This window comes from Coturnix japonica, chromosome 1, assembly GCF_001577835.2.
Source record: "Coturnix japonica isolate 7356 chromosome 1, Coturnix japonica 2.1, whole genome shotgun sequence".
Classification (NCBI taxonomy): domain Eukaryota; kingdom Metazoa; phylum Chordata; class Aves; order Galliformes; family Phasianidae; genus Coturnix; species Coturnix japonica.
Genome location: NC_029516.1, coordinates 56864293 through 56879958, shown reverse-complemented (window position 1 = coordinate 56879958; position 15666 = coordinate 56864293). Strand labels below are relative to the sequence as shown.

General features: G+C 34.5%; 1 protein-coding gene across 1 annotated transcript in view; it reads left to right on the top strand.

Moving 5' to 3' along the window:
* The window catches only part of IGF1 (insulin like growth factor 1), a 55221-nt gene extending 44504 nt beyond the window's left edge, over positions 1-10717 (top strand). Inside the window, exon 4 of the mRNA XM_015867574.2 lies at positions 3010-10717. Within this exon, the coding sequence (XP_015723060.1) occupies positions 3010-3069 (60 nt within the window). The 3' untranslated portion in view covers positions 3070-10717. The remainder of the gene's footprint in view (positions 1-3009) is intronic.
* Positions 10718-15666: the final 4949 nt, after the last annotated feature.

The following is a 15666-nucleotide window of genomic DNA, read 5'->3' as shown; positions in this document are numbered from 1 at the left end:
GACAACAACATTAATTGAGAGAATTTATTACTGAAGTGAAAACGGCTGTTTTTCATAATAAGGCTCTTACTTTCCTTGTAGATGATGAGTGTGCAGCCTTTAAGAATATATGACTTTTGTTGCAAACAGGATACAGTGTATAATTCTTTTCTTATATACTGGTAAAATTTCCTCAAGCAGTAACAAGGCTATTTTGTTTTGTTGCCATGAGGGAAAAACAAGACAGATGAGTCAAGGAATTCCCATCTTCTTAGTGCATTATTACAATACAAGCACTTCATAGAATCACAGAACCTAGGTTGGAAAAGACCTTAAAGGTCATAAAGGCACAGCCATCAACCTGAAATACTGGGATCCATCTTCAAAACATATCTTTCAGTGCCATGCCCACGCACCCCCTAATTACCTCTAAGGAAAAGACTCCAACACTTCCCTAGACAGGCTGTTCCAATGTCTAATCAACCTCTCCATGAAGCAGTTCTTCTTGATATCTAACTCAAACCTCCCTGCCTCAACTTCTGTCCATTTCCACTATCACTTGAAAAAAGAAACCAGCACTCTCCTCATTGTAGCTGTAGAGAGCTATGAATGCTCCCTTCAGCCACCTTTTCTCCAGACTAAACAGCTCCAGGTCCCTCTGCCACTCTTCATAACACTTGTTTTCTAGTCCCTTAGCCAACTTAATTGCTTTTCTCTGTGCACACTCAAACAACTCAAAATCCTTCTTGTAGTAAGGAGCCCAGAAGCGAACACAGTATTTGAGATGTGGTCATGTAATGAGGTAATCACTAGTCCTACTTGCCACACTATTTCTGATGCAGGACAGGATACCACTGGCTTTCTTGAAGACCTGAACTTACAGCTGGCCCCTGATCTGGCTGCTATCCAGCTGCCCAGGTTCTTTTCTGTTAGGTGCATTTTCAAGACACTCCAGCTCTGCTCTGCTGCATGGGGTCGTTACAACCCAAGTGCAGCAGTCAGCATTCAGTCTCATTAAATGTCACACATCTGGACACAGCCTATCAAGCAGCCCATCTGGGTACCCCTGCAGAGCCTGCTGCCTTTGTGCAGACCAACACTCCCACTCAGTTTGTTCACAACTGCAAGCTTACTCAGGATGCACTTGATCTCTTGATCCAGATCACTGATAATAGCATTACATAAAACACTTGTAGTGTGAAGTAGGATCCTTAACTCATGTGAAGTGCTACAATGATAGTATAACTGAAAATCGTGAAAAATCCAGAATTAATCCTTTAGGGTGAAAACTAAGTGTAAATGAGAGAAAACTAGAGAAAGAAAAGGTAGCTTTAGAAAAGGTGGAGAGAAACAAACAACCAATCAGTGATAGTATAATGGTAATAATTTTTGGAAAAGCTGAATTTAGTTAAAATTTCTATTTCTGTATTCAATCCATTCTAGGAAAATTATTTTATAACTCTATTAGTAAAATTTGATTGAGGTAAGCCCACATTCTATTGAATTGATAGAACTAGATAACTAATCTCTTTGGCATTCAGTATTGTACTTTAGGCTAAGAACATCTATAAAGGAAGATTTCTAGCAAAGAAATATCTTTTTCATGAATACTTCACTGTTAACAAATTTGTCTTGTCAGTGATGATAATTCTAAGTTTAGCTCAATGTTATTGCTTGGTCATATAGTTAATTTGGGACTTGCTGGTTTCACTGGATTTGGTATTTCTATATATTCTAAAAAGCATAATTCAACATGTATCCATCAGAACCCAATCCAAAACCAATGGCAATCAATAAGCTGTATATGAACTAAAGTTTTGTAATCTTTCATCAGTTTCTGATTTTACATTTAAAAGATACCAGAAGCAAAGTAAAAGGTTGTATATAAAATAGTACTTTGTATAGGAAATCATTAAAATTTATATATACTGTAATACACCAAATTAGCTTGTATTCTCCTTCTGTCCATCAGAAAAGCAGATGTTTTCACTACTTTTTAAGTTTCAGAGAAGGTTACATTTCTTTTTCTAGTGCTAAAATAGAAGACAGCATAGTGGCACAACTCCATACATATGCCTTAACTTAGTATGACTTTGTATTTTGTGGTATTCTTGTGACAGCAGCCACAATTTCTGTTCACAAAGAATTTCGCTTCTGATGAGGACTATAAAAATAAAAAGTCACTTATCAATTCTGCATCTAGTCCTGTAGAAAACGGGAAGTTTGGAGTCCAGCTAATATTTACCAGTATGGTAAGGGAAGTAATCATACCAAAAACTGGATAGAGCAGCTTCTACTGCTTCCAAACCTAGCTTGCATATGGAAAGACAGTGAACTGAGGGCATTATTCATTTTAAAGGCTTCTTGATTTGCTTGTCACATTACTCTGATTAAGAGAATACAAATTATTTGGCTGCTGCTCCTGCAGTGAACCCACATTAGCCAAAAAAAAACCTTACCTACACATCTAATATGCAGCTCATGCAACATGTAGGTAGCAGAATTCCCCCTGGTAATTTTGAAAACCTGCTCACTGGGTACCAAAGCCCAGAAGGCTCCATGAAGCCTACAAACACAACTTTAAAGTTCCATTGGCCCCCTTGCATCCTGCTTTGCAGGGGTCCTTGTTCTGAAAGAAAGAAAATTTGTGGCACCTAAGTGTCTGTCTAAGCCCATCTAGGTTCCTGCATATAGAGGTTTCTTCTGCAAAAATGCTCCAAAGTAACAGCTTCCATTTGGCTGACTTTCTCCAAATATCATTAAAATGCAAAATGTAGTCATGTTGCAACTACTCAGATCAACAATGACAGCAATCAAGATGTTTATACCCAGAAGAACAGGAAAACTACAGTACAAATTTTAGGTAGTCAAGTTCTGAGTGATCTGGTAGAAGAGCTCTAAAAATTCTAGCATTTAGGATAACTTTTTTCTTACTAACCTGTGTGGTCATATAGAGCATTAAAATCTATCTGGAATAACTTTTTTCTTTTCTTTTTTTTTTTTTCTTTTTTTTTTTTTTAATATCTTCAGGAAGTGCATTTGAAGAATACAAGTAGAGGGAACACAGGAAACAGAAACTACAGAATGTAAGATCATGCCATCCACAAGAATGAAGAATGAATGTGCCATCTGCAGGATACTTTGCTGTAAATAAATTATTTGTTAAAATTGGAAGACTAAAAAAAAACCTATGGTTTAATAAGCTTGATGCAATCTCAACCAATGGGCATTCTCCCAGTGAACAATGCAACTAAACATTCCAATATTAAGTCTTTTAGAAAACAGAACATTTTAACCAGCTAAGAGCTAAAAAATTCTGTGGTTGATATATTACTGCGTGTTAACCTCTTTTAGATGTCCTGCACAAAATCTCTTAAAAGTCCTGTGCTCCTCAAAAGCCTACAAATTTATGGGCCTTTGATGGATTCAATTGCACTAAATTAACCTATGAACACTGGCTGTTGGAGTCATTCATCAGCCTTGTCTAAGTGGTGTTTTTTTATTTGCACTTCTATACAAGCAACAGGCTGTTTGTTCTACAGTGTCTGATAACATTGTTTGTCTACCCCTTCATATTTGCACAGTCTGACATTCCCAGTAACAGCAGCAGTAAGGTAACATATACAGTTTTGAACATCCATTAATTCCATCTGTGATATTTTGACAGAATATGGGTTACAGATACATTTGTTTTAAGACAGCTTCATTTTTCCTTCTCTTGCAAAGATGCGGTTTACTGCAACTTGCGAGACAAAAGATTTTTAAAAGCAGTTACAGCAAACATAGGCTCTCAAACTATTAATGATTCTTCCAGGTAATTGTTTGCAACAGTATAGGTAACCTTTCTTCCTCCATATAATGCAGTATGTAAAATTTAGCATATCAATAATACACATATATCAAACAGTATGTAAAAATCTCTGTTTTATAGTACAACGGTGCTATTTTGTAGTTTGTTATATGAAAGGGTCTGGCCAAATAGTAATAGGTAAAAGCAAATATGGATATATGAAGTTTAAATAATAAAATAATTTTGTGATTATTTGGTTTAAATTACTAAAATGGTTATGGTTTGAATGATGGTGTTTTCCCCTAGTTACATGACACGCAGATTTATAGATGACTAGGTTCAGGAAAGACAATTAATAAAAGAGTTCTCAAATAATTTTAAAGGGTAGCACATTGAGTCCTTAATCTTTCTGAAATACCAGATTTATATTCAAATATAACTGAGGGTTAATCAGGTCCTCTGCCATTTTAACTCTTCCCAAAATCTAATGTGACCAAATTAATCAGCAGCTGTTAATCAGCCCATTGCATCTCTCTGTGTATCAGAAAAGCTAAGCTAATCACCAAATTACAGTGTAGAATGTTTTCAAGGAGAGATAAACCACAATGTCCTACAAACTGCTACTTAAAATGGCTTTTCATACAGTCTTGTAGGAGACATTTAATATATTCCCAGATAACATCTGACATATAAACTTGGTATGTAATGCACTGATTCTAACATTAATAACACTTTATTCTGATCCATTTTTGTATCTCAATTCAGTGCTAGATTAACCATGCAGTGAAGATGGATAGATAGCCAACAGTGTCCTAGAGTGAAAAATAAGATAACGTGAATCATAGAATTACCCAGGTTGGAAAAGACCTCAAAGATCATCAAGTCCAACTGAATAAGATAACATGAGAGAAGGATATAGAATGCTGGGGAAAATGCACTGCTCCATCATGTGCAAAACTGTACGAAGGGAGCAATTAGGAAGATGTTAGATCAGATCTGTAAAGGCAATATTTCTCTTTAAAGGCTCAAACCTGTCTCACCTTCTACTACATTCATGGGAGCTGACTGAATTGATTAAAACACAGAAGAATCTCAGTAGATTATATATTGTACAGTTCATCATGAGTTCCCTGTGAACCAGACAGGGAAGGTAGGTCTTAAAAGCGTCACAAATTACTTGCTTGTTCCCACTTTATTTCTTCTTAGGAAATTTGGGTTTCATATTTCTTTCAAGAAAAGTGCAATATTTTCCCGTGTAATTCTTTAAATCCATCTATGAAAAGCATGTCTATGTGCACAATAGGTTACCATCACACTGTAAAAATGGAACAGTGCATGAATAAAAAGAATCAGCCACAGCTGTCATTGACTGCGATAGGTATGTTGAAAAATGCAGGTACAAAAAGTAGATGGGGAAGCTAACCTACATTACTTACCACAAACTTATTACAAAATTGCAGCGAATCTTTTATCAGCCATGGTTTTAATAGGATTTTTTATTTTTATTTTATTTTTTTGGTGGGAGGAAAGTTTTTTTTTTCCAATTTAAATGGTTGCTAAGAATTCTTAAATGCATTCTAAGAATGAGACATTATTTTGAAATCATAAATATGTCATGTTTCCATTTGGCATATCTTGACTCCTTCCATCTCCACTGCTCTGAAGTTCTAAGACAGGAGGGTGAAAAGATATGAGCACAAAAACAATTTGTGGTTGGCAAGTTTTTTATAAATATCATCTTGTTGATTCAGAGGTAATGATCTGAGTTTCTCAAAATAATAAAACAAACAAACAAACAAACAAAAAAAAAAACATAGGGAATTTTGTCATTTAACTCCTGTAAGTTACTCCAAATTTTGTGTTCATCTTGTGATTCATGCAGTCACATTCATGTCACCATATTTCTCCTGCTGATAAATTATAATCTAAAATACTTCTCATAGACAGTGAAATTTAACATTAGAATTTGACAACTGTCTAAACAAATCACAATTCTCGAATAATAGCTTTAATAATGAATAGTTTCTAACTTCAAAGGTAACACTTGGCATTACTAGAGAAAAACTGGAATCACAAAATAGAGGCTAGATCTGCTACTGTCGAGGTGAGAAATCCATAGATGGGGTATGCATAATTGCATAAGAATTCTCCAGTCATAAGGCAGTCAGCACATGATATGCCAGTCAGTGAGAAAGAAAAAGGACTGCATTAGCTTAATAATCTCAATAAATCCGCTGCTTAGAGAAGCTGAAGTATAAGCCAAAACATCTCCCTCCCAAATGTACAAAGTAGTCTGACTTGAAATATTTCTTAATTAGAGATTTTCAAAAGCACTTCAGATATTTAGGAACAGTGCTTCTACTAGATATAGTTTATTCTCATAAATCACTTAAGTAATAAAAAAAATCCCACTCCCCATCCTTCTGTGTCACGTAATACACATGACAGAAGTCACACATTTTTACATTCTTGAACTGACATAAAACTCCAATTACTACACAGAATGTACTAAAGTGCAGATCTAAAAGTGAATTAAGCCTCATTAAAAGGACTTCTAAGCCCTCTGAAGTTAATATATCTCTTTAAAGGTAGAAAAATTTGAGCCACAAAAACAATAATCATTAAGATTTTTAATGGAAAATTAATAAACATTCTGCTCTAAATGTATTTACATATACACACATCTGGATGAAATACTGATATGAGGCTGATTGGAACTGTTTAACATAGAGAGACAAGAAAATCACAGTTTTCTTTAAAGAATTCAATTCCATTCGTAACTAGCAGCCAGTTCCACCTCCTCCAGAAAGTAGGTTTTGAGTTAGCATCGGTGCTAAACAGTGACTGATAAAGACTCTAAGTCAATCTTTGTGTCCTCCTGGCTCTCCATTTTAATAATCAAGTATATGGGAAGACAAGATCAGAAAAATGCATGTATATTTGCTTTACCTTTTACTGATTTGGCCAACAATGCCAAAGTGGTGCTATTGTTTTGTTTAAGAAAGTACTTGACTAAAATATAAAAGAAAGCGTAAATATTTTTTTAATGTATGAAAATGACACTTATATAGGTATGGTTATTAAAATAGAAATACAACTAGCCATAAGTCTTCAACTTTTTTTCACTCCAAAATGGCAAAGAAATCCTAAATCAATGGGGATGGAGCAGGAAAGTAGAGTAAAAATGATGTAAGAATTCATAGACTTGGACTGCAGTTCTGAATCTTTTCTCAAATCTGAAACACATATGAAGAAAAGCATTTAAAGTCAAAGAACAATATATAGGACTGAAAATATGTTCAGATTACTGAAAATTCTGTACTACAATTAAGATTTTTAAGACACACTCTAGACTGAAATCAGTGCTGAGTTTGGCTTAAAGTCGGTAGCATTACATGATTGAGATTCTTATTAAACGCAAGTTTCTGTTTATATCTGATTACTTTCTCATGTAGCTGATTACTTTTCATGTCATGTCTCACAGGAGTAGCTATTTTTAAAAAGCGGGACAAAAAATGAACTTGACCCTATCAAGGAATGAAGAAACAACATATTCTTAAATGTAACTGTTGCTATTATTAATTCTCACCAGTTTCAAACTGTGAAAAAAAGTTGAAATACGTGGCTAACAGTGTGATTTTTTTTAAAAAAAAAAAAGTTCATGTGGTCACTATGAGCATCCTAATGTGCAAAATTACACATTTCATTGTTTTGTTTTGTTTTTTAAATGATGGTAGATTAACCCAAGTAGAGATTCTTAGAACCTGTAGGCTAGCTAGATTATTGATTTTCTGATGAAGGTAAAAATCAATATATTTAAAATGTTTTATTTTTAGTTTGAAAAGGAATAGTACTAATTTATTTGGGGACTCAATCTATGCCGGTCCCTCATTTAAGGATACCATTCAGTAAAAACAAGTCTTCCAAATGCCATTCTTATATTTAAAATAAACCAACAAACAAAAAAATATTAATTCCTCCCTCCTCCTTCCCCAGTAAATCTAGTTTAAACACCACTAGAAAAGAATTTGTATTATTTGCCTGTTACTTTAGGGGATTGTTTTGCTTTGCTTCACCTTGATTTTATTTGGGGAGCAGGAGAAAGGAGGAGGAGATGAGGCCTTTGAGTGACTGAAATTTTTCCACTTGAGAACAATCCACAAAAAAGAATTTGCCTTGGTGAGATTACTAATTATCCAATTCATGCATGGAAATTACATTAAGTAAAGCAGTCATTAGCACGAAGTTTTTATTCATTCTAATCCTACACTATACATTTTGCTTGTCACAGCATCATAATATTCTACTGGACTCAAACTGTCCACACGCACAGTATCTGATATAAATCTTCTTTTATTTTTTACATGAAGGGTGTTATAAGAATATCTGAAACTTGATTACATATAGTACAGTAAAGAGATACCAGTCTATCAGAGACCAAAACAAGAAGGACCTCCCTGATGCTTATCTTACATTAGGAAATTTTATCTAAGTTACATAAAGGGTGAGTGTATTTGTGTGTGCATATGTATACACACATATATAATATATATGTGTGTGTATCTATAAGTTACTAGAATGTGGGTATGTGTACGTGTGTGGGCACGTATATTATGTTTTTATTCTTTTTCCTCTCAAGTAAAATTTGAATTTCTTGCTTTTAACATATTTTGCATGGATTATATTCAGTAATCCAACTGGAGTCTAATTTTAGAAGAACAGTGTATAATATGGGTGTCACGAGCTATATCCAACATTTGTTTTTCACACCTCAAGAAATCACGTGATTTTTATATTATGAGACACTTCTCTGCTGTCATCAAGCAAATCTATTTTTCTGTTTAAGTGTGGGTGTAAAATACAAAATCTGAGTACCTTATTTTCAAATATGAACTTAAGAATTTTGTTTCATCCTTCTCTGTATGACTTCTGTCAGGTGAGAGGTTTTTTTTTAAACTGTGTTCATCCTTTCAAATTAAGAATAACATGTGATACAGAGAGGTATTAAGATTTCTGTCATTTAATATCTCCTCTATTATTCATCAATTAGATGCTCTTTAAAAGTAGAATATATGTTTCTCTGTATTACCCTTAGTGATTTCAGAAGCGGAAAAGACTTACTACTATAAATTCATATATACAAAAAAAAAAAATTATAACTTTTTTGATATATCTGTATTCTTCAATGATTCTGTATTTTGCCACCCTGGCTCACAAAACTCATAAAATCATCAGTGTTATACTTCTGCTGCTAAACACTCTTTCCAACTAATGTTATAAATATCCATTTACAATACCTATATTCACACTTGATAGATGTTTTTAAAACAGCATAAACATGGTTGAAAGATTATTTTTCTTCATATTGTAAAGGTATGAACCATTTTTAAATGAAATCAAAGACATTCCACCTTACTACATTTTACATGTGTTAATACCATCGCATTGCTTGGGAAGCAACAACAAAATAAATGCAGAACAAACAGGACTGTCCTCTGTCTTGGCGAATAAGATCACACTTCATGTACTGTCGTGTTAAAGAAAAGGTTTAACCAGATAACTATAAATACAACTAATTATGTGAAATTTATATTTTGTAGTGAAATATCTAACTTTGTAAATTTTAAAATCAAATGTATATTCCATTATTTCTGGTTTACTGGCATTAACCTGGTCAGCGGTATGAAAAATTCACTTCTGCAGTGATCAAAGGCAAAAAAGACCAATAAAGTGCTGCCAATGAAAGAGACAAGACGGACTTTTTTCATCCAAAGACACAAATTCTATCCTAAATATAATTCTTTTTTAAAATTTTAGATTAGAATTTAAAATTGACTCAATATAAATTCTACATATGACACTTTTCGCTATTTCCACTTAGAAACATGTTTGAATATATTAAAGCACATGCAAGCTACACTGCATGACACAGTAGATCAGTAGATAAATCTTACCTTTTGATTTATAACCATTTCTAAGGAACTAGCTCAATGGAATTCTATAGAAATCCATTACAAGATGAAATAACAAAGCTTTGTTAAAAGTGTATAATCATAATAGTTGCCTGATTAAACTGCCTCATTAAATTAGTGTCATAAGATTCTCCACTGAAAGCATATTGATTCTGATAACATTCTAAACAGCTTTACCTCTAGTATGATACTTCACGTTGCTTCTGTCGAAATGCTATAGTCCTGTTTTACAGTTTCTTAATTCTTGGAGTCCATAGGTTGAATATTAAATGTTTATCAACCCTCAAAATTTTTGGAAACAAACTAGAAGAAGCAGCACCATCTGGTGCTGATCATCAAACAGCACATGGGCTTCCTCTCCTACTAAATTATCTGCACAAGACACCAAAAAGTGCTAACTGAAGAGATCAGTGGCACTTAAATTTCAGAGATCACCCTTTCAAATAGAAAAATTAACTATCATCCCTTCCTTTGCTGTTGGACTTGCATTGGTATCCTGTCTAATACTGCGGTTTCAATGATGCAGGCATGAATGTGGATACATGAATTTCTGATTTCACTACTGAATAACGCTACTATTAACATTTCAAGTCATTAAAATGAAACAGTGACAATTGTTTAGTGTTCATTAACTAAAAACAATTTAAACTCTCTATTAAAGTTCTAACTGGATTTATTCTTTTTTTAATTTTCTTGTGCTTACTCATAATACAATGTCACTACTTGATGACAAATAATATTTCATACTGTGTATGTAACATCATCGTGTTGCAGAATCCCCCAAATACCTCAACAATGTCTTTGTTGCGCTATTCTCCCCATTTAGCACTTAAAAGCTTTTCTAGTAATGACCAATAAATCAAAAACAGAGCTCCTAATATGTATAAACTTAAAAAAAGAGAATTTTTGCTAGTTTGCAGTTCATGTAATGTCATTTTGATCATTCTCTTTCCCTGTCTCTACGAGCTGTCTACAACTCAAAACTTTGTTCCATAAATAATAGTGTATTCATGCTTTTAAAGGCTTTTATATGCTTTTATGGTAGGTAAAGGTTGGAAGAGGTAGTTGACTGATTTTTCACTTTTATCTACTTTGATTTCAGTAAAGGGCTTTGTCACTCTGTATACATAAAGGCTAATGCACCCTTTGGTTTGTAGAATGTACTGAAATGTTCGCAGCCCTCTTGGTATCAGGTCCAAAATGTGAAGCATTACTGTTAAGAGGGTATCTTTCTAATGTATTTGTATGTATAGCTTACACCTCTGTGAGGTCTAATAAAGGATTATGGTTAATAAAAAAAAATGTGTTGAAAATTCCTCATCCACACTGATTTTGCAGTAGTTTGCGTACTTCTTTTTCTCTTCCCTACCACACAAATTTCAGTTCTCAGAATATAACAAAACCAGAACACAACATTAGTAAGGCTCATTACAAAGCAAAAACTGACACAGAAAGTTAACTACGTGCTTAAGAGTCTTGAAAAAATGAAGGGTCATTAGAAAAAATTATTTAATCTATAGATAAAATGAACAATCAGTGAATGACAGGAACAAATAGGTATCTGAATTTCAGTGTATAATCTCTCACCCCAAAGCTTCTTGCTATACGAGAACTAAATGCAGCATCTCTGCTGTATCCCATTTGGTCACAAGAACTTGGATATGTCTACTTGACTTAACTGCCCTGTAATTCTGTATTTCTCTATTGTGAGCAATGCTTTACATACACAGACCCTGCCAGCAGAACAATGGTTCTGGGGTGCTTGTGGATAGCCTAACCACTACGAACATAAATAAAAACAACAAAAGAGTTGGACTCAGGAAGTTCCTGAATTATAAATCAATTGAGATTAGGAAAGTTTCTCTTCATATTGCCTTCTTCTAGTGTTTTTCCCTGGACATTCATTTTGGCTACAGTAAGAAACAGTTTCCTGCACTCATTTCCCCATCTCATCTTCACTCAAACTTCTCATATTCTTATATATTAACTCTGTTGACATAATAACTACTCTTGAATTTAAGTGCACATTCTCTAAGTGTACAACCCCTACAATATTATCATTCACTCAAAATTCTTTGTTTTTTATTTAAATATTCACAGACAATCATTTCGAAACTCATGTCGTCTTATCATAGTACTCAAGAAATTTATAGAGATTTCAGTCTGAAAAATATTCTTTACCATCTGATGACAAGATGCAGATAAAAGAGGCAATAACAGCAGGTGGGTTTGGCAGCATGGCTGTAAAACATTTTTAAAATATATTTGCCTGTAGACTTAACCACAATTTTATAAAAAATTAATCATATGTATCACACACATTACCGTAAGTTTCCAATCATGCAGCAATACAATCAAAATAAAAAACCCTTGCCAGGGTTAAAGAAAAAGTCTAAAAATGAATAATAGTTCACAAATACTAAAACCTCAGCGGCCAGCTCTTCTCTTCAATTGTGCTTGTCTTCAGACAAAGGTAGGTCAATTCATAGAACTTCTGATTAAAAAGTTATTGCAAATTAACCAAGCCTTCATGTTGGCTTAGAGGGAAATTGTCTTATTTATTGCCCTATCTTGGTTTTGGGTCACAGCTAAAGAGAAAATCAGTCCACAAATCAGTTCCTGCTTGGTGGCCAAAGGACTCTTGTAATTGGAAAGAATTAGCACTATCAACAGCATCGTTAAAGAACATCATGGAAGAAATTCTTATAGTGTAAATGCAAAGTTGCTGTTTTGTGTGAATTTAAACTGAATTCCTCCTGTCCCCACCTCCCAGAAATCTTTATTCAGTGACATGTAGCTTTTTCCTTTATTTTCTTACAGTGTTTTCCTACTAGTGTTGATTGGTTAAAAATATCTTTATTAGCACATTTCCTTCACTTTGACTTAAGAATTTATATAAGAATTTATATTTTTACTTATTCTATCTCTGTTACATTATTTTTAGATCAAGTTGATTAGCAATGATTCTAAGCCAATCCTCTGTCTCAGTGAAAGCAAGTTAACTCAGAGAAGTATGTTTTACCAACTGAGAAGGTGACAGAGATATTAATGTTTATAACAGCTTACACATGCTGCACTAAATATGAGCAATATACAGATTTTTTGCTGGCTTTCTGAAGTAATTTCTCATTTCTATATTTTGACAACCAAAATGTACAGAAGAAATTCAATAGAAATGGAAGAGATATGTCAGTCAAAATGAGATTAAACTAAGATGAAAGCAGGATTTCCAGTTTACCACTGGGTTGTGGGGTTTTTTTGTTGTTGTTGCCGTTGTTGGTTCTTTTTGGTGGCGGTCTTTTGTTTGAGGAGTGTTTGTTCTTAACCTTTAATATAACAACCAATTGAATTAAAACGCACTGTCTTCAGGCAGCCGTTAACCCCTTCAGGACTCTAATTCTCAGCATCTGCACTATCCACTAGGGAATATTTTCACTCTTTTATTTTAGTGTCAATACTATCTGTAATCACAAGGTAATTTAATAATAGCTGAACTTGTGATATACTAAACCTGCCATTCCGCAAGGAATCCAGTAAGTCAAGACACTGTTGTTTAAACTAGTCCCCTTTAAATCATTTAAAAAATAAAATTTATATTATTATAACTATACCCCCATGAGTACTTGACTATACAATGAATTGTATGTCAATTGATATATATATAATATAAATATATATATTCATTCATCAACTCATGATGATCACAGAGCTGGAGCACCTTTCTTATGAAAAGGAGCTGAGGGAGCTGGGCTTCTTCAGCCTGGAGAAGGCTGCAAAGAGACCTCATTACAGCCTTCCAGTATTTACAAGGGGAATATAAGGAGGGAAATTAACTTTACAAAATGGTAGATAGTGATAGGAGTAGAGGCAATGTTTTTAAGCTCAAGGAGGGAAGATTTAGATTGAATGTCGGAGGGGGGTGTGAAGTTCTTCAGAGTGAGTGTGGTGTGGCGTGGCACAGGCTGCTCAGAGTGGCTGTGGGTGCTCCGTCCCTGGAGGTGTTCAAGATGAGGCTGGATGGGGCCCTGGGCAACCTGGTCTAGTATCAGATTGATAGGGTGGCGGCCATGCCTATGGCAAGGGGAGTTGGTACTTGATGATCCACTTGACATGGAGCTCTTAGAGGGAGTCCAGAGGAGGGTCACTAAGATCATCAGAGGGCTGGAGCACCTCTCCTATGAGGAAAGGTTGAGGGAACTGGGATTGTTTAGCATGAAGAAGAGAAGGCCCTAGAGAGACCTCATTGAGGCTTTCAAGTATTTGAAGGGAGCATGTAAAACAGGAGGAGTAACAGCTGTTTAAGAGAATGGATAGTGATAGAAGAAGGAGGAATGGCTTTAAACTGAGGCAGGAAAGGTTTAGTTTAGATATTAGGAGGAAGTTTTTCCACACAGAGGGTGGTAACACATTGGAACAGGTTGCCCAAGGAGGTTGTGGATGCCCCATCCCTGCAGGCATTCAAGGCCAGGCTGGATGCGGCTCTGGGCAGCCTAGTCTTGTGGTTGGCAACCCTGCACATAGCAGGGGGATTAAAACTGGATGATCATTGTGGTCCTCTTCAACCCAAGCCATTCTAAAATTCCATAATTCTATGATTCTATGATTCCTGTGGTCCCTTCCAACCCAAATCATTCTATGATTCTGTTATTCTATGATATGCCCTTTGCTACATCAACAGAAAGATATGCAATGTCTTTTATTCTCATTTCTCTCTGCAGTTATTCTTTTTACTTTCTTCAACAATATCAGCAATGTTTAATAATACTTTCAAACCTCACTGTAAGTAATGATTTTAAATTACTGCATGCCTTTCAAAGAAATACTGAACTTAAAGATTCCTATATTTCATTATTTTCTATTTTTTTTTGCCTTGCAAGGATTCAAACTCCTTGATTCTTTTCTTTTTTTTTTTTTTTTTTGCTAGTTACCATTTTTATGTTGTCTAACTTTTCCCTGTTACTTTACTACTTCTTCCTTTCTATTCCCTTGTCCAGTACAAAAAACATCACTCCCACATATTTGCTAATTTTTTGAAACAGAATTCATGTTTGTGCATGTTTATTTGTACAAAAATATTAGTGCCAAACATTCTTTCCCCATCCCTCATGCTCTAGCAATTGTACATTCAGGGAACCCCACAAGAGAGCATTTTCCATGCTTTCTGGTTTCTGTGTGAGACAGTAAGTCTAGGCCATGAGGAAGAACCTTTGTCCTCCTCTGCAGTGTCCACCACTCCTTCAAGCTTCCCATCATCACAAAAATAGTAATTAATTTGCTTAAAGTTCAAAATTTCCAAAGAATATGACCAAATTAATCTTATCTGCTCATTATAACTCTCACACCCTCAAGAAAAATGAATGACAGTATTTTCATTGTATTTTTTGATGGACAAAATAAATTCCCCAGTATCATACAGCCTACTGGTGTCAGATTTTCCCTTGAACCTGATTAGAAAATAAAGGTAATTCACGCCACCACTGTTTTCTCCAGCATCTTATGACTTCTGACTCTGACTTTCTGAATCTTGAGAATTAATTTTTATTCGGATACACCTAGCATCAGTGTTGCTTTATGATAGCTCTACCTTCACTACTGCCAAAAGAATACTAGCAAAGCAAGAGGGTAAGCTGTTATACTTCTGCCTTGTTCAAAAATATTTTCTCCACAGCAAAAGACAATGACAGAGTTTTCAGATGCATACTAAAGCCTCCTTTCCTTTCTGCTTAGTGCAAGTAGCCAGCAGGTTCCATCCTACCATCCTTCATTACAAGAATTTTTCCTGTTATCTATACAATGAGTCACAAAAACAAGAATATATGTCCTCAAAGACAATGATATATTAAGATATAGAATGGTTTTCTTAAAAATTCTAGTGATTTTCAGATGTTTTAAATAAGGTGACTTAATCATAGAATCATGCTCTTT